Raw genomic sequence first — 18,730 nt, forward strand, 5'->3', positions numbered from 1 at the left:
CTTGCTGATGTTTCTTGTTTTGTAGGTTCAGACACAGTTTGATTAACAGAGGTCACATGAACACCACCGGCCCAGTGGAAACCTCTACTAGCCGGCTGTCTTTGTAAATGGTCTGTTTCTTCTGTAAAAACAAATAAACCCTGAGTTATCATGCATGCAAGAATGCATGTCCTAGAGAAAAGGCCAGCGGAATGCTGCGATATGCTCCACGGTGTTACTTTTTAAGCAATGTTGCCTGAAACAGACACTAGACGAGATTCTTCTCACATTCATCACACTTCTAAACTGAATACAAGATGTACTTGAGGTTCAATGACCCCTCCCCATTCTGCCCCGAGCTGAGGACACCATCTCCATAATTATAAAGAACCGTGGCGTGCAAGCTGCCCCTGGCCCGACTGTAATAAATGAAGGAAATGTCCTTGCAGTCCTGTCAGACTCAGTGCCACCACAACTCACAAACATGAAATGTTCAACTCCCAGCTGAGCTACTTACTAATAATATGCAGCACTAACACACACATTCACACACACTTCAATAGGTCTCCGCTCTCAATCACAATTATCTGATGAAAGCTCTGCACTTTCTGACACTGAAGTTCAGTAAATCACACATGCAAAGTCATGCCCACGTTGTGAGAAAAGAATCAGACACACCTGCATCGTCTGTCACTCTTTCTGTCGGCAGAATGAAGGAAAACAACCAAAGTATCAGTGAAAAGGTTACTACAATATATCCATGCAAATGCTAGTTAGAAACAGGGACATCTACAATGCAAACATCCCAGAGCAGCACTGTTACTGTATCTCTCTGCCAGTCTCCCACCTCCCTCTCTGGAAATGTCTCTGCCTCATTTTCAGTCTCATCTGTGTCTTTGTTTCTGTCCCTGCAGACCAGTCCGTTAGTAACCTACAGAATGTGTACTTTGTGCTTGGATGGGCTGCATAACTTATCGACTCTCCTGTGCAAACTGAATGCAGGAATGATGCTATTTAAAGGGTACTTGCTTGTACGTCTCTGTGTACTTGAACATCTATCTTTGTGAAAAATGTGACTTTTAGACCCTTGGAGGGAGAAGCTTTTTCACTGTGAAACAGATCAGCAGAGGTTGTTTAAAGACTTGGTTCTGAGGTTCAGGTTTGAATTTAATCAGCCATTTTTTATTATTCTACTGACACAGAACATTCACCAGCTTACATGTTATCAGATTGTTGCCATTTTAATTTCTTTCATTTCCTTTTACATGACCAGAATCCTTATATTTGTAAACTAAATATTTTTGTGTTGCCTTATAACGTCTGTAATCTTGTTAAAATCTTAGCATCAAAGTCATTTAAATAAATCTATTCAACAAACATCTGACAATATGAGCTTATGGTAGAGAAAATTCTGAGACAACAGAATGATAAAGAGAGCAAGTTTGATCAAGATGTGATCACACAGTCACTGGTCACTTTAATGGGTCCACGTAGAACTGGGCCGGACCCCTTTTTCCTTCAGAGCTGTCTTCATTCTCAGTGTGATAGATGGAAGCAGGTGGTGGAAACCTTCCTTCATATGGACATGACAGCATCACACAGTTGCTGCAGGTTTGTCGGCTGCATCCATGATGAGAATCTCCCGTTCCACCACATCCCAAAGCTGCTCTACTGGACTGAGATCTGGTGGCTGTGGAGGCTGTTGGAGTCCAGTGATACTCATCGTCATGTTCATATGTTCTGGGTCCAAAATCACTCGCTACTAAATGAAAAGTGGACTGTACTGTGAGTTGGAAAACTTTGAAATCATAACCCATCCTTGGTGGGAATGAGGCATCAGCAAGTTCAACATCTTCTTTCTGTCTTTGCAGTGCAGTATAACCAATGAACATGTGTATTGTTCAGCTCCATTTCAAACTACTTTACAATGAACACATTTAAACTGTGTTTACATGTTTATATACATGTTTATGTACATATTTATATACTGTACTGTGTCCTTTTTATATCACCTGTGTGCTTCTGCTTACTGCACCTGCACTGCTGCAACGAAGCAATTTTCCCACTGAGGGACTAAAAAAGGTTTCTTCTTAATATTATTACATCTTCTCAGTTTAGGCTGATTGAAGACAAGTTCACACCAGCCAGTGTTTCATCTCTGGAATAACAGCTTGTTAGAGACAAACTAGGACAAAAGAACAGATGTTCATACTGTAGAGCACCATTTTCACCAGCTAAGGTGGGATCCAGACTAACTTTCTGTACTGGTTGCACGGGTGCACCAAACTTTTTAATTTGGGTGCAACTGCAGAAAACTGAGTGCATCAAATTTCTCCCAGCAGCTCCCAGGACATTAGAATACATTTTAATTATTTCTTTTTATCCTTGGTGGCTTTTTAAATTATTGTGAACAAAAAAGAGGTTTAGGAAAATGTTTATCTTTATTTGAAGTATGAATGTTAAGTAGAAGAAAAGCATTATTTTTAAAAACAAACTTAAAGCGCTGCTTCACTGAACTGAATGATAATACTGAAAGCTTTTCCATTTTCATTTATTTCTAGATGAAAAAACGCCAGCGGTGTTCACTTTCTTAATTTTTTGGACAACTTCGGTGTGTCTATCGGCCTCGTGGCCTCAGCTGAACTTCTGTCGGTTCAGGTGACGTCTGAAAAGGGTTTGAACTGGTGGAGATAACAAATCACATGATTTGAGCAAATTCCACCATATTCCACGTTTTACAAGTGATTCCAGATTGTTTTTTTGCATCATGGTAATCATGTGATGTCTGGATAGTTCCCTCTGAGTCATGACAGCTGTCAAGAATCTGGAATATGTGGATTTGACATAACTGGATTTGTCTTAACAGAAAAACTTTCTATAAGCCAATTTTTCTTCATTTCTAAATGATATCTGACTCATCTGTGTCGTTCTTCGCCATACTGAATTCACCATTTTGATGTCATCAGGCGGGCTCGGTAGATCAGAGCCAATCAGAGACGACCCATTCCTTCTCTGCCTTTCATTGACCTTTTATCATGCCGTCATTCCTCTCTGAGCTCGGCTAGAGGAGGACATGGACACAGAATAGGCAGGCAGACATTCAACACTTACGAAATGTTTGGCCCACTGGTGAAACAAGTCTAAAATATTTTTGTGCATGGTTGCACTGAGAGGCGTAACCTTCAAGTAGAGTAGCTCAGGAGGAAGCGCAGTCGTCTTCCAACCGGAAGGTTGGTGGATCGATTCCAGGCTTCCCCTGACGACCTGTCGAAGTGTCCTTGGGCAGGACTGTTAATCCCACATTGCCGAGCGGGTGTGTGTGCATGCGTCAGGTAGTGTAAAGCAATTTAAGTGGTCAAAGTGACTGGAGAAGCGCTATTTAAGTCCATTTACAATTAGAGTCAGCACAGAAGTCTGAACCAGACAGAAGAGGATGAGTGCGCCAGCCTTCATCATTTCTGCTGTTTTTAACTGAAGTGCAGCACTGAATCATGGTTGTACTTTTATTTATGGTTTTGGCATTTAAAAGCACAGAAAAGAGGCCAGGTTTCACTGTTTGTGTTCAAACTGTTGGACTTCCCCAAAATCTGACTGCTCCACCACACAGGGGCAATCAGCACAAACCACAGCTCTAACTCTCCTGGGGGGCTGCTTTCCTCTCCTCTCACTAGTTTTCATCTGCCTCTCTCCCTCTTCCTTCCTCCTCTCCTCTCTGTCTCTCTGCCTTTCACCTCTGCCTTCCTTCCTCTGCTACCCCCTCACTTTCCTCTCCACCCCTCTCCAATTCTTTTTGTTTTTCACCCTTAACAAGCACAAACACTTCATCTCCAGACTCGTTTGTTAAAACCTCCACTTGCTGCAAAACCCACATCTAGGAATGCATTATTTTTACATTCTTTGACAGCACATGTGAACATCAGTAAGATAAGAGTGATGATATGTGGAAAACAGAAAGGGAAGCACTGTTACTAAAACCAGGAGGAAGGAGGAAGTGTAAGTGATTCACTCTGGGAATGTATTAAAGCCAGCTGTTGCACGGTTTCAACACGATGTCACCGAAGTCTGCAGAGCGCCAGGAGTGAAATTGTGCAGCACAAGTACAGATGAAACAAAACATTATCTCCAAACCAACAAACCAATCTTCCATAAAACTTTCTACCCTTCATTCATGATGAGATGATTTAACCACAAATACATGTTACACATTCTCTCTATTCAGTTTACCTCACTCATAATAACACCGCTAACATAAACGTTTTATAGCTTTCAGAGCAACTCTTTAGTCCTTTGACAATCATCATTTTTATGTTGGAGTTTCTGGGAATAGAGCTGTGTTAAATTAGGTCAAAGCTTCAGTGGATTTTGTCACACTGACACACACACAGACACACACACACACACACACACACACACACACACACACACACACACACACACACATATGACTGTACAGCATTGCCTTGCAGGGAAGGGAAGTTCCTTTTGCAAACAGGGAAACGCCCTGCGTCTGTCTGTGTGATGATGTATGAGTGAGAGATGCACACAAAGTGGACTAATGACATCTTAAAGCATTGCAAGGTCATTTTTTGGTCTAAAGTAACTTCTTTATTATTTGTTTTATTTTTGTCATGGCTGGATCCCTCAGTCCCGAGGCCATGACACTGCTGAAGGAGTCTGTCATGTGATTTGTGCAGCACATAATACAGCCTTTAATGCTGATATGCATTATGCTCCTGTGTGAATGTGCTGAAGTCATAAAAAAATAAGTAGCAGTTGAAGTTGAATCACTGTGGCAAAATACAGATTAAATAAAAGGTGCTTATTCTGTGGAATTCTGATTTTTCAGTATGTTTTTTTTTTAAATAGCAGGCACGTTTTGAGAGTCTGAGAAACTTTGTTTACGTTCAGGCTGCAGAAATCTGAGTTCAGGGTTTCACATCTTGTCTAAAATCTTCCCGCTGCTAATTCACCGCTGCTTTCCACTACGCCAAAACCTACACAGGTGGAGTCTGCAGCACTGAATGCCACCCACTGGTCAAACACAACTTCCAATTTGCCATTTAAAAAAAGCATAATAAAAATAAAACAACAACTTGTTCTCTCCACTTTTGGAAATCAATTCAAACACACAATGCTGTTCAAGATTCATGGTGGCTTTTTAATCTAATATCACTCTAATTTCTCCAATGATCACATTTCCTGCAACGTGGTGGAAACACAAAGTGAGTTTGCTGAAGATCCTTTGTGTTCCTAACTCCTCTCGGGGGAAGTCTGGATGAAATGGCCTGATGGTATCCGCCTCCTCTCTGCATTCGGTGTCTGCTTTAACATCTCAAAAAATCCTCTCTGCTGACCAGGAAGCGAAGAAAAAACTAGATTAATGTGGCCAACTTTGGTGCAGTGTGTGTTTAACGTAATATGTGAATACTTCAAATTTAGTAATCACAACAATCAATTCCTGGTGTGAGACATGTGTCAACATAACCAAAGTCTGACTACAGGGTATTTCTTCTGGTTTGCGGCACAAAAAAACTGCAGACGAGAACACTGTCATGGTGACTCCCTCACTTCCTCCTCCCCCTCCCTGTTCTGCATCTTCACCCTCAGATGTTTCTGGCTTCGTTGACTAAAGGATTTTTCACATTGTGTAATGGCTAACCGTCCTCGCTTCACGCTCCTCCAACAGAGACCAGTTTCTTCAAAGGGATTACTTGGAGAGATGTTGTGCTACAAACACTGCAGTCATAGATATTTATTTCAATTTCATTCCTGACAATCTGATGCTGTTGCCTGAAGTTTAAGAAGTTCTGTGCTTCATATTTAATTTAAGCCTCATCTGGTTGGTCTACCCCTACCACTGCACGCTGAGCCTCATGCTTTCTATCAGCTCCCGCAAAGCTGAAAACAAATAAACTAACAGAATGGCATCAAGTTTGATTGGTCCACAGAGGAAGCTTGTGTTTTGATGGATTGCTATCTTTATGCATTTGCATGCTTTATAAGTAAAAACAAGAAAAGAAAAAACATGACCGACAACACTGGCTTTTTCTTTGTACAAGCAACAAATAAATTATTACTCAAACGTTTTGAGTCACCACTTCTTTCTTTACCAGGAAAACAGGAAATAGGTACAGTGACTTACTGAAATGTGCTAATATAAAAAAAAAAAAAAGTTTATATCTACATCTAATTCTTATCTCTATTTTCTGGTACATCTATATCTAACATTTTAGTTTATCAACGAAAAGTATCAACTATAAATGGAAATACAATATAAATGTCATTCAGAGATTTTGCACAATTCTAACGAACTTTAAAGTGAATGTTTGGTCTGAGCAGCTTTAAGGCTGTTTATGTTTATGCTCGGTGCAGAAGACGGATACACAGACGGACGGACCGTTTCATCCGTCTTCTGTGTCGGATACGCACGTAATTTGGTCCATTTTCAGGGAGCTTAGCTATCTGCTCCAGGCTTCTTAAAGGACTTTCCAAAGCTTTTCTTTGGACGTTTTCTGCCTTTTGTTCTGTTTTCTGTCCAGATGATCCACGCTGCTTCAACAGTGTTGAGGTCCGGGTTCTGGGGAGGACTCATCCATCCATCAGTCCTGTTGCCACTGAGTTTCATTCCAGTTCTTGTCTCATGTGGCATACCTCTGCGCATATTTTCCTCCCTTTTTCACCTCAAGAGTGGCTTCTTAGCAGCCACCCTTCCATGGAGACCATTTCTGATGAGACTTCAGTAAAAAGTTGATGGGTTAACTGAAGGTCCAGAAGCATCTCTTAGATCCTGTTTCAGGTCTTCCAGATGTTGTTCATTTCTTTAGGCCTGATTCTTCTTCTTTTTTCCCCAGTTTACTCAACTTTTAAGGACACATTGCACAACATGCTGACATCTAATAAGTCATTGGAAATCACCATGTTGGTGCAAAATGACTATTTTCTCTCTGTCTAACTATAACTTTGGTATTTTGTAGATGTGTCTAAAGAAATGGGAACATATGATGTTTATTGGCAACAGGCTGTCTGTTCACTGGTTCACTGCTTAAAATAGATGCATCTTATCCTTAAATGAATTGTGGATCAAAGTTAAGTGGCTTAATAAGCAAAAGTGCACATTCCTCTAAAAATGGTCAGTTACAAGTGCCAGACGGAAAATAAGTGAAAAAGCAGAAATGTCTAAAGAAAAACTTAAAAAAAACTTTAGGAAGACCACGCTGAAAGATGACAAGTCTGACTGCTCATCTCGATCTCTCTCTCTCTTTTTTTTTTTAACTCTTATTAATCCCAATTGGGAAATTCAGCTTTGTGTTTAACCCATCTCTAGATGTACTAGAGAGCCATGTTTCAGCCCCCGGGGGGCACGTGTGTTCAGGGGCCCACAGTGGTTCTGTTGGCACTTCAGGGACTTCAGTGTGGGTTCTCCAGACCCAAGCCCACCTCTGTAACCACTAGGCTACCACTCCCTCTCCAAATTTAAGGTGCAGCCTTTTGTAAAATTCATTAATACATTTTCAACCAATCTTTCATTTAATTGCACCGGATCTGATAGACCGGCTTAAAGTCCAGATCAGCTGTTCATGAATTTCCTTTCAACTTTACATAGACATTCAAAATGAACTTTAATGACATCTATAAATAAACAGAGGAAAAGCATGCATGCTTGGTCAGCATCTCCTGTGCTTACACCAGTCCACGACGGAGTGTTTTTGCAAGGAGCCTGTGTGTGTGGACACATGAGTTATTGTTCTACGGGCCCTCTTCCTGTCCTGCACCGCCATGATGGGACTCACTCATGCACTTTAACACATGTAAACAAGCTCATAAATGCTTCTAGAAAGTAAGAGGTGTATCCAGTGAAAACAGATGTGTACTGTCCTGATTAGATGAACCAGCCCCTATAATTACTCTGCTTAACGCAAGTCTAATAAACCAGAATAAAGAGCTGATAGACTATTTCAGCTAAAGGGCAGCTGAGCCTGAACTTACTGTTTGTAAAGCGTGTTCACCTGCAAGTTTGCTTTGCAGGAGCTATTTTTAATGATTGCTTTTCAGAATGGTGCATGAAGCCATCACGCTGAAAGGATGTTTATGTCAAAAACCAAAAGCTCACAGAGTAATCTACTGTAATCTGTAAATATCCAGCCTTGAATCATTACGATCTTTGTTTTAAGTCAGACTGAGAAGGCTCATCATTCATCCGTATTTGGTGCTTTCACCTCATTAAGCCATCACAGAATGTGAGTCAGAGAAAAAAATTGCATATTTCTCCAATTCTCTACCACCCTGCACATATCTTGCAACATTTCCTCTTTCAGGAAATTGGATGGCAACTGTCTGACACGTCTTCTCGCACAGACCAGCACACCTCCGAGAAAATCTACAGACCGGACGCAAACACAGCCACGCTGCTTGTATTTATTTAGTCTTTCCATACAGAAGGTAGCAGGGCGGTCATGGAACTGGCACTCTTCACTTAACTTAAACCAGATATAAAAGTTCCCCCTATAAGAAGGTTTGTGTTGCACAATCACCGTGAACTCATGAGTACCTCTGCTCTTTATTGCCTGAAACTGAAACAAGCAAACATAAGAGTAGTAACACCCATCCTGTGGTATAGCATCAGCAGTTTGAACACAGGGCACAACCAGCTGGGCTGAACTAAATAAGACTAAACACCTCCTGCAACCACAAACCACTCTGCTCACATATAGCCAAACAGATATTGTGATAAGGAAGTGAGCCCCACCCAGGACCTTTAAAGATGCTCGCCATGCTTGTGTATGGAAGAGAATATGTGTGTTGGGTTTGTAAGAGCCACAGGATATTTCTGTTATGAGAAATTTATTCTTTTTTGTTTCAAACTAACTGGAAGTAGCTTCAGTATGTTTAACTGGAAATGACGTGTGGGATACAGAAATACATACATGTGTTTGTGCAAGTGCCAAAGTGGTCAAAACACAGCTTATTTTTGCATTCATGTTTATGTCCTTTCATGCATGCATCAAGTAACGGGGGGTGGGGATTCTCACCTTGTACACCTGACCGTAGGTCCCATTGCCAACAACTTCAACCAGCTCAAAGATCCCTGCGGGGTCCTGCAGGGGAAAGCAGCATGGTGAGGAACAGGAAATGCTATATTTCAGCAAAGTCACAATACAACAAACCGATGCCAAGCAAAACTCTGACAAACAGCTTCAATGTGCTTAGTGATGAGGCAGATGGAGAACAACCGTGTCCAGTTATCCTGACAAGGGGACCGAGGAAATGAGAGCGCAAGTGTGGATGTGATCTTCAGCAACAAGGAACAGAAATATGGCTTTAATAAACTTTGTTTTACTTTCATGATCAGTAAAGACTACAGTAGTATTATCAAATACATACAGCACATAACCATACACCTACCTCCTTCACACTTTCAAATGAACAAATAAGTTAAATTGTTGATATATTGCAGATCAATGTACACACAAAATAAATCTGATTTAATCATCAAAGTTAGATAAAAGGTAGAAATGAACAATTTCATAGGTACAGCCTCTATTGGTTTGTCTTGATTTGAGCCACTTGTTGCGTGTTAACTTTTTTTCCACAAAGTCTAACAAAGGAAAATCCTGTGTAAACACAGTAGCTTGTAAACTTGCACCAAACAGGACACAGACAGCCACGGAGCTGGCAGCTAAAGGACGGAGTTAACACACGTTAAGTTTCTCAAACTGTTAATAACACGACCGTTTGATAATGTCAAACACAAGAAAACCAGTTAAAAGTTCTTAGTTGAAACTACCGTTAAGGTTCACGCGCAACACCCTCCACATCCTACTGTGTTTACTCATAGATTTCTTTAAAAAAATAAAAAATAAAAGGAAGACAACATTTCTCTACTTACTCTTAGAGCAGCGAGGTCAATACTGTCCAAACTTCGTGTCGTGTTTTCTCTCGACATTGCTGCCAGTAAGTTTGTCAGAGTGTAGATATTTGTAAGGAAGACATGGACGGCTGGACTTTCTCCCCTAACGTTGCAAAGTAACGGGTTTTTCTCTCCTGGGGTCCATTCTGAAGTTTGGCTAGCTTCAGCAAGTTAGTCGACGAAAAACGATCCGCTTCCGGATAAACCTTTCAGAATAAACCAGCTTCAGCAATCAATTCTTCTCACAGATGTGCGGCTTATTTTTGTTCACTTCAAACGGGGGTTAACCATGATTTTACTTCAGAATTTAAAGAACATTTAATTTGTTTTCGCAATAAAAACCTATTTTTCTGATGACAAACAATTAAGTCTTGACTCACTTTTATGTTCCTGCAACGGGTATGCCACATTTTTAAATGAAGACCATCTAGTTTCCGGTTAAGCTAAAACTTTAAGATTGACACTGGTTTTCTCCGAGATTTTTTTTTTTTTCAAGCTTGACACTCAGTCATGAACATGAAACTTGGAAAAAACAGACGAAGAATATTTGTTCAAGTGGTCATCTTGATTAATTCTTTAAAAAAGTTAATAGATTAATATTATCATTATTATTGAAGTATAAGTACATTTTGTTACCCTCTAAGCAAGAGCACTCATGGACAAATAGTGGTTTTGTGTGTATTAGTATTTTATGCTCATAAAATTACCAGTTTTTTACATGTTTTTCTGATGTCACAGAGATATTGTAACTTTGGTACAATGTGAAATTTAAATTTGAATGTTTTGATGAACAATTAAAAAAAGTTTTGCATTTTTGTGAAAAGATTGACTAAATAAATTATTTTCCAATAACCCAGTAGTAATTTTTCAAATAATAATAATAAAAAAACCTATTAAATAAATAAACAGATAAAATGATACATGTAAAATAAGCAAATGATGTAATGCCTGGCTCTAGCTGTTCAGTATTGTTATTGTGATATAATTTCTCCCACTTCTGCCAAAACGGGAGTGCTGTTGCCTTATTGGTGGCTGTATTTGATGTGATAAAATCCCCCTAAATTCTTACTGGCGTCCAGATATTTTAGGAGATAGAAACCATTGAACAATAGAAAAGATGAACCAATAATGCAACATGAACCTGATGTAAACACACACTTCAGTAATTGATCATTTTGATTATAGAGAACAGGACTGTGACATCAGCTGAATTAATCATCAGAGCTGTACTAGATGTGGTAAAAATTTCACTGGGGATAGACAAAGCATGTTATCCAGCATTAAAATCACATTGCAAGGGGGATGCAGGGTGGATCAACATGAAAATGCCGCACCACCTGCAAGGCTGCCTTTGTTATGTCTTGAAATTAGTTTGATAGCTGCATGGACGCCTATCAACCGTGTGGGCATACTGAACAATGTAAAATCTGCACTCTGGCTTTCAACTGTCACATTTTAGAAGAGGTTATCTGATTAGTCTGATAGTCAGATATAATTTAATTAACATAAATTCTATTAAATATGGAACCAAAAAATTGCCAGACAACTAACTCTGAGGCAGATATACATATAACTACTAAACAATTTTACATTATGACAAGATACTGAAGGCATTTAGTAGGTCAAAATGGTGTTTGTAGAGTAGTACCTATAGTACTGTTTGCTTTGACAACTTTCATCACTGTACATAAAAGTGTAGTTTGTATTTGTTGTCCCTATTGTTGGTCATTGGGTGTCCAAACAACTACTGGCTACAACGACTGTTCAAATCTCCTCTAAAATGTATTTTTCATTCCAAAACATAGAACATGAGTGACCTCCAAATCCTGCTATTGACTTACTGTTGGCATTGCTTTTAAGTGTTTTCCATAATTTCAATCAATTATGTGACCTTATTAGATGATGTGATGATAAAGACTAATCCTCATATAAAATCAGATTGTTTCCAGACATTTTGCAGTTTAACTATAGCTAGCAGCTAACAGGCTAAGGGGGTAATCCGAGCAGGAAACCTACATAAGTAGCAAACTAGCCTACATCTGTCAGCTTAGCTAAGGCAGGTTTGCATATAGCAGGCTAAGGGGCATTTAATGCAGGCTCAGTTGAGCAAACTTATGCTGGGTACTTTGCTAGCTAAGTAGCAAATTAGTATAAATCTGTCAACATAACTAAAGCAAGCTAGTGGCTAGCAGGCTAATGCAAGACATTCAACACTGGCTAAGTTAAGCAAATTTAAAAAGTCGTTTCCTTAGCAAACTAGCTACTTTGCTGACTAAATAGTAAACAGGCTTACAACTGTCAGTTTGCTAAGACAAGTTAATTAATTACAATGAACAAATAACTGATGTTTTTCTTCAAAATGCTGACAATAAAATTGTTGTGACAAACAATGAGTGTAAAGCGTGTAAAGAGTGATAAAATTACTATTTCTGCTAAAGCTCATTTGGTCAGTGGATGCATTTGTTGTTGCTAATATGAATTAGCTAATTTACTTAATGTACTAGCTAATATGGGAAAACGTGTAATATTTTACATATATATATATTACATATATATATATATATATATATATATGCGTCCCTTTTCATGGAATATTTCAAATATCGCTCCATATTAAACTCACATATTTGTTTAATATATTTAAATAGACTCCAGTATATTTGTTTTCACACATATATTTGTGTTTTAAGTATAAAATGAATTGAAGTAATGGAGCTTGGCATTCCAGCCTCCTAATTGAACCAGTGACTCACAGTCAGGACAGTTAAATAAGGGTCATTATGTGGTGGGACACTGTGTGTGTGTGTTGGAGAGAAAAAGAAAACAAAGCTATGCTAGATTTCTCTGTAGAAGAATGAGAAATGGTAAGTGACTCTCTTGCACCCTCTGTATGTGTGTTTGTGTGTGTTTGTGACTGTGACAAATTAAGGAGCTAGAGAGTGGAGGCATGGATGGCTGTTAGTGTGTGGTTTATGTGTGCACGAGTGTGTTATGTTGCAGGAAGAATAGTTTCTCTATGGTCTCACACAGTAGCCCTGTTCACACCAGGGTCAGCTGCCTACACACACACAGATTTGTAGACTTGTATGTAACCTATACAAGACAACATTCTGTGAGACAAATGAATAATAAAATTCCAGAGTGTCAGGCGTTGTTGCTTCTCTCCATCAACATAATATGTTTTTCTATGTGTGTTTACATTATTGCTTATGTGTAAATACTAAGGTATTCTGAGTCAAGAGGAAGTCGACATTCCGAACCATTTCCTGAGGGCACTTGCATGCATACATGCATAAAGGAGTGAAAAGATGCAGTGTCAGATATTGTTGTCAGTTTCTGAGACACAAAGATAGGGGCTTTTCTTTTTTTTTTTTTTAGCTGGCACAAGACAGAACTTTGACATTTACTTTGACCACTCTTTTTTTCTTCCTTACAGCTCATATATTTAACCATATAAAAATAACATGTCGAAACATGAAAAAGAAAAACACTGTATGAGAATGAAATAAAAGCACCCACACATAATGTGAGACTCATTTCTTTTTAAGTTTACTTATTCTAATTAGACAATTTGAATTTTAATTAAAACACTGACTTTAAACAGAGGTGCAGGCAGCACAGCGTCGGTGAAGTCGGTGAGACTGTCACATTTCTTTGTGAATTTTCTTGAGCGTTGGTTTACAAAAACACTATCTCTCCATCTCACTCTCCATGGGTAAAATACAAAAGTATGACGCAAAAAGAAAATAGATCCCCCATCTGAAATCCATTGCTAGAAGTCTTTTGCCAGGATTTATCATCTCCTAAAAAAATTTTTTGCTTTGGTTTCTAGAGAACCAGGAGCAAGCAGAAACACAATGCTTACACCAGTCTTCACTCTTAACTATTAAAACCCCTCACTACAACTACTAATACTACCATGTCCGTTCCTTTATGACCACAGTGGAGCATCTTCTGATGCTACTTCCAGCAGGATAATGCACCATGTCACAAAGCTCAGATCATCTCCACCTGCTTTCTAGAACATGACGATGAGTTCACTGGACTCCAACGGCCTCCACAGCCACCAGATCTCAGTCCAGTAGAGCAGCTTTGGGATGTGGTGGAACGGGAGATTCTCATCATGGATGCAGCCGACAAACCTGCAGCAACTGTGTGATGCTGTCATGTCAATATGGAGAAAACCTCTGAGGAAGGTTTTCACCACCTGCTTCCATCTGTCACAGCTGGAATTAAGACAGTTCTGGAGGAAAAAGGGGTCCAACCCGGTACTAGCATGATTAAGTGACCAGTAAATAAAATGTTTGTGCAAGGTTTGTCGTTAATGAGGTCTTTTTATATTTTTATTTTTATGCAAGAGACATCTGTGTACATCAGAGTCATTTTTGGTTACAGGAAGGGTTTGCTCTCTACCAGTCCATTCCTAACTAAGGCTTAATGTCCTCAATGTTCTCTCCTCAGCCAAAGTGATCACATTTCTGAAATGGAAACCCATGGCCATCTTCCAGACTTATATTTTACCAAAATATAGAAAAAAGGGGAAAGATATAATTGGCATCATTCAAATCTAAAATGTGTAGGTAGGTAGATGTTCTCATAGCCTGTTTTCAAAGGATATTTTCTTACCCAATAAAACCACATTAAGCTAATTTTATTGAAAGCACAGTGTTTTTGTTTCATTGAGGCAGTTCTGATGGAAAAAGGGTACTGGTACAAGCACAATAAAGTGGCCAGTGAGAGTACACACCTTACTTTAGCTTTCCCCATTAAATACACTGTGCCCTCCAAATTATACCTGCTCTCTAATGTAAGAAAAAATAAACAGCTTATGTACATCCTGTGAAAATGACTTTGACTTTCTCTAACACTTTAAAGAAAACCAAGTCATTACATTTTATTTTTCACCTGAGAACAGTGATTACGGAGCTTTTAAATAAAGCTGTTGACTTAATGTGAAGTTGTTTCAAAGGCTGATCCCTGTATTTTCAACATATTAAGATACACAGGGTGAATAAAAAGCCATCTGATATAAAATTATTCCCATCAAACCAAATTCTAAGCACCCCAGGCTCCCTTTCAGCAGCATAGAGAAGACCCTTCAAATTCCAAGGGCAAAATAAATCTGGCATCAAAAGAAAAAGCAACTTTTAAAATATGAGTAACATCACAAATATCACAAATCTAAAGTTTGAATAGCTTTGGATTAATCACGACTCTTTTGGGGTACTATGACCTCCCTAAATTACACATTGCTCCCAGTAGTTTTTAAGCTAACAAAGCCTCTTAGATGTAATTTTGCACTTTAAGGTACTTTAAGGGGCGGCAGTGGCTCAGGCGGTAGAGCAGGTCGTCCAATGATCGGAAGGTCGGCGGTTCGATTCCCGCTCCCGCAGTCATCTGTCGTTGTGTCCTTGGGCAAGACACTTAACCCTCCTTGCCTCCAGTGTTGGCATCGCTGGTGTATGAATGTGTGGATGAATGTTTGGTGATGGTCGGAGAGGCCGTAGGCGCAGAATGGCAGCCACGTTTCCGTCAGCTTGCCCCAGGGCAGCTGTGGCTACACACGTAGCTTACCATCACCAGGTATGAGTGAGGAGTGGATGAATAATGGATTCACACAATGTAAAGCGCTTTGGGTGCCTTGAAAAGCGCTATATAAATCTAATCCATTATTATTATTATTACTAACTTAAATTTGTACTAGTCTATTTTTTGTCTGATCATTCATTGTGTGCCTACAAGTATTTAGTCAGTATCTCCCTTGTAGTAGATAGCAGACAGATGAGTCTGGAGAAATAAGTTGTTTCCTCATGGACAAGCTAAAGCAAGCTACCCAGACAAGTTATTAACAGGAGGTAATGGACAAGCTTTGATGAGGATTTTTACACAGTTTCTGCCTCAGAAAATTGCATGGATTAGTTCCAAGCAACATGGACCATGTCTGTTTCTGACTGCACTATGGACCATGCTACAGGATGTTCTGCAGGTAAGAAAATGTTAACAACTTTCACATGCAGCAGCAGCAGCAGCAGTAAGGTAAAAATATCAATAATTTAGTTGTTCAAATCCCTACAAACTTTTTAAAAGTTTTAATTATACAAAACTGGAACTTCTGCTGGTCCCATTAACACTTAGCTTTAGCTCAACTTCCAGGAAAGCCTCCAAAACTCCAAACTGAGGTTCTCTGAAAAGACACTGGCTGCTCAAAAGTACTTATAAATTCCACTTTGATATAAAAAAAAAATCCACATCTCTCTAATGTGACCATTAGTGATACACGAGAAATAAAACATCTTTACATTAATAATATGGAAATATTTGCAGCCAGTTCAAAAAGGTTCATAGAGGGTCGGCTGGTTGTTTTGGGTGCAGTGTGTGGAGCTGCATGTGGTGGTGGGGATCAGTTCTGGTTTACTGTCTGGTTGTAGTAGACTAGATCGGTTGTGTCTGACCACAATGTCCTAATTACCGTGGATACTGAGGTTCTCTTTTAGCATCTTTATAATTTATTTTCAGCTCCAATGTGAAAATCTAAATTAAGTGACTTAAGATCAGTCCCTAATACATGCACTGAAAAGTAAATATGACATGTTTCCCACATTAGCTTAAAACTAATCTAGTGTTAGCATAGAACTTAATTAGCACTGATATGTAGCTTCTTGCTAACATCGGGTTAAAAGCCTTACATAATATTATTAGCTGTACTTGCACAGGGACACAATCTCTTCTAGAAATATGCAGTCAAATGTCAACATTTTTTAAGGACGATTAATTAGAAAACTACATCAACATTTTCCCTGGTTTAGTGATACTGGTGATCTATACTTGTCTGGAGAGACATATCTATCCTCCTCCTCCAGTGACCCGTCAGTCACCTGAGGTGGCACTTTGGTGTTCAATCAAAAACATCACATCATCATTACCCTAAACATACTTTTTGTTTTTCTTCCTTCATTGTGGTCCACTTTTTCATGAATACCATCTGTTTGGGGTCCACAACTTAAAATGGTCCCATGGACATTTTACTGTGGCGGAGCTTTGCATTTTCCTTTAAGGCTACCTTTATCATCTTCTTTTTTTCCTCATAACTTTTCTTTCTTTGAATCTTTTCTAAATAATGGCCTCCTTTTTTCATGATGGCATTTTTGGTGAGCTCCTTGGTCTTTATTGAACTGCTTGCTCACTGATGTTGCAGACTCTGGAGCCTTTCTCAGCGGGTGTATTTACACTCAGATCATATCACAGGTTACACACCAGTAAACTTGATGAATCTAATTCTGCCATCTCTGGGTAATTGTCAACATTATCATAATTTAAAGCTACAAGACAAATACATTTTTTCTTTCTTTTTTTTTTTAGTTCATAGATTTAAACTATTTTTGTTGATCCACTGCATGAAATCCCAAAACATATGAACATACTTTCACAAGCCACTGCATATGCAGCTTTAAGAATCTTAAAAATGAAGTGTGTTTGCACATGCCTGCTTCTTTGTGTAAAATGGCTTTAACTGTGAATCTACATTTTTTCTACTTGCCCCAGGTCTGTCTTGCTTTGGGAGTTGGGTGAGTTTAAAATTGTTGGTTAATTAAAAAGCCCACATGTGAACCTGGACATGTCAAATTCTTACACAGCACTAAACTTCACCATGTTTTTTTTCTTCCTAGGCCTAGGTGTTTTAAGATGTTGCTTTCTGCATGTCTTTATTAAATGGTATTACAAGTTAAGTAGCAACTACAGACAATATGACAGGCCACTAGTCCATATTTCTCTCAAAATTTCTTAAGGTCTCAGTCTTGCTGACCACAAGAGAGCGCTGCTTCCTTGATTTGCATGGTTTACAAACAGTTTAAGTGTGGCTGCAAAAGAGAGACCGCCACCCACCAGAGTAGCAGAACAGTGGCACCAATCAGATGATTTTGTATTCTGTTAGTACAGGATGTGGCTTTCACACTCTTGTTTTGATGCAAAGTCTATTTGTAGTTGGACATAAAGTTTACTTTCATTTTGATCTAATTTTTTAAATACTGAATAATGCAGCGTATTGTAAAGCTCTTTACTAAAATCTTAACTCTCCTGTCATCTCCCAGCACAGCAGTAAATAAGTGCAGGGACAAACTGTATACCAATGACCAAAGAAGCGTCATGTTTTAGTATATCTGTGCAGGGTAAAGGACTTACATGGGGTTATGGGGTTATGACAGACCTTCAGAGAACTACATGGAAAATGTTACCTTTCATAAAATTTGAGTCAGAGTTGAATGTGCAGGAAGGGGGAAGAAAGCACAGCTGATCTCAGTTTGTTGAGCAGAGATGGAAATGTTGAGGTGGTAAACTGAACCAGCAGCACAATTCAATGACAGGATGATTCAAAGTGCTTTATAGAATAGAAGAAGCATAATTTATATTGAAAAACAAAAGAAAAAGGAAAAAAAGAACATTGGATAAAAACAGCATTTAAACATGATCAAGTTTAAAAGTTAAAGCTTAAAAGAACCAGATCCAGATCTGGACTCTAAATAAAAACTACTTCCATGACCTGAGGGTTCTGGTAGGTTCAGACTGGGTCGAGAGGTCATTGATGTACTTTGGTCCTAAACCATTCAGATCTTTATAGACCAGCAGCAGAACTTTAAAGTCTATCCTCTGACGAACAGGCAGCCAGTGTAAAGACCTCAGAGCTGGACTGATGTGGTCCACTTTCTTGGTCTTAGTGAGGACTGGAGCAGCAGAGTTCTGGATCAGCTGCAGGTGTCTGACTGATGTTTTAGGTAGAACCTGTAAAAACTCTGTTACAATAATCAAGCCGACTAAAGATGGAAGCTGGACTAGTTTTTCAGGTCC

The 18,730-nt window shown here is 39.1% G+C and overlaps 1 protein-coding gene across 3 annotated transcripts in view; it reads right to left on the reverse strand.

Annotated features, from left to right (window-relative positions):
- The window catches only part of si:zfos-2326c3.2 (misshapen-like kinase 1), a 73,019-nt gene extending 62,967 nt beyond the window's left edge, over nt 1-10,052 (reverse strand). For 2 of the 3 annotated variants that reach the window (XM_041989616.1, XM_041989615.1), the window contains exons 1-2: nt 9,866-10,052; nt 9,009-9,074 (exon numbers count right to left, since the gene is read on the reverse strand). In XM_041989616.1, the coding sequence (XP_041845550.1) occupies nt 9,009-9,074; nt 9,866-9,922 (123 nt within the window). In that variant the 5' untranslated portion in view covers nt 9,923-10,052. The remainder of the gene's footprint in view (nt 1-9,008; nt 9,075-9,865) is intronic. The other variant, XM_041989617.1, reaches the window with a different exon arrangement.
- Between the last annotated feature and the right edge of the window lie 8,678 nt (nt 10,053-18,730).

The sequence above is a fragment of the Melanotaenia boesemani genome, chromosome 7 (genome assembly GCF_017639745.1).
Source record: "Melanotaenia boesemani isolate fMelBoe1 chromosome 7, fMelBoe1.pri, whole genome shotgun sequence".
NCBI classification, from domain to species: domain Eukaryota; kingdom Metazoa; phylum Chordata; class Actinopteri; order Atheriniformes; family Melanotaeniidae; genus Melanotaenia; species Melanotaenia boesemani.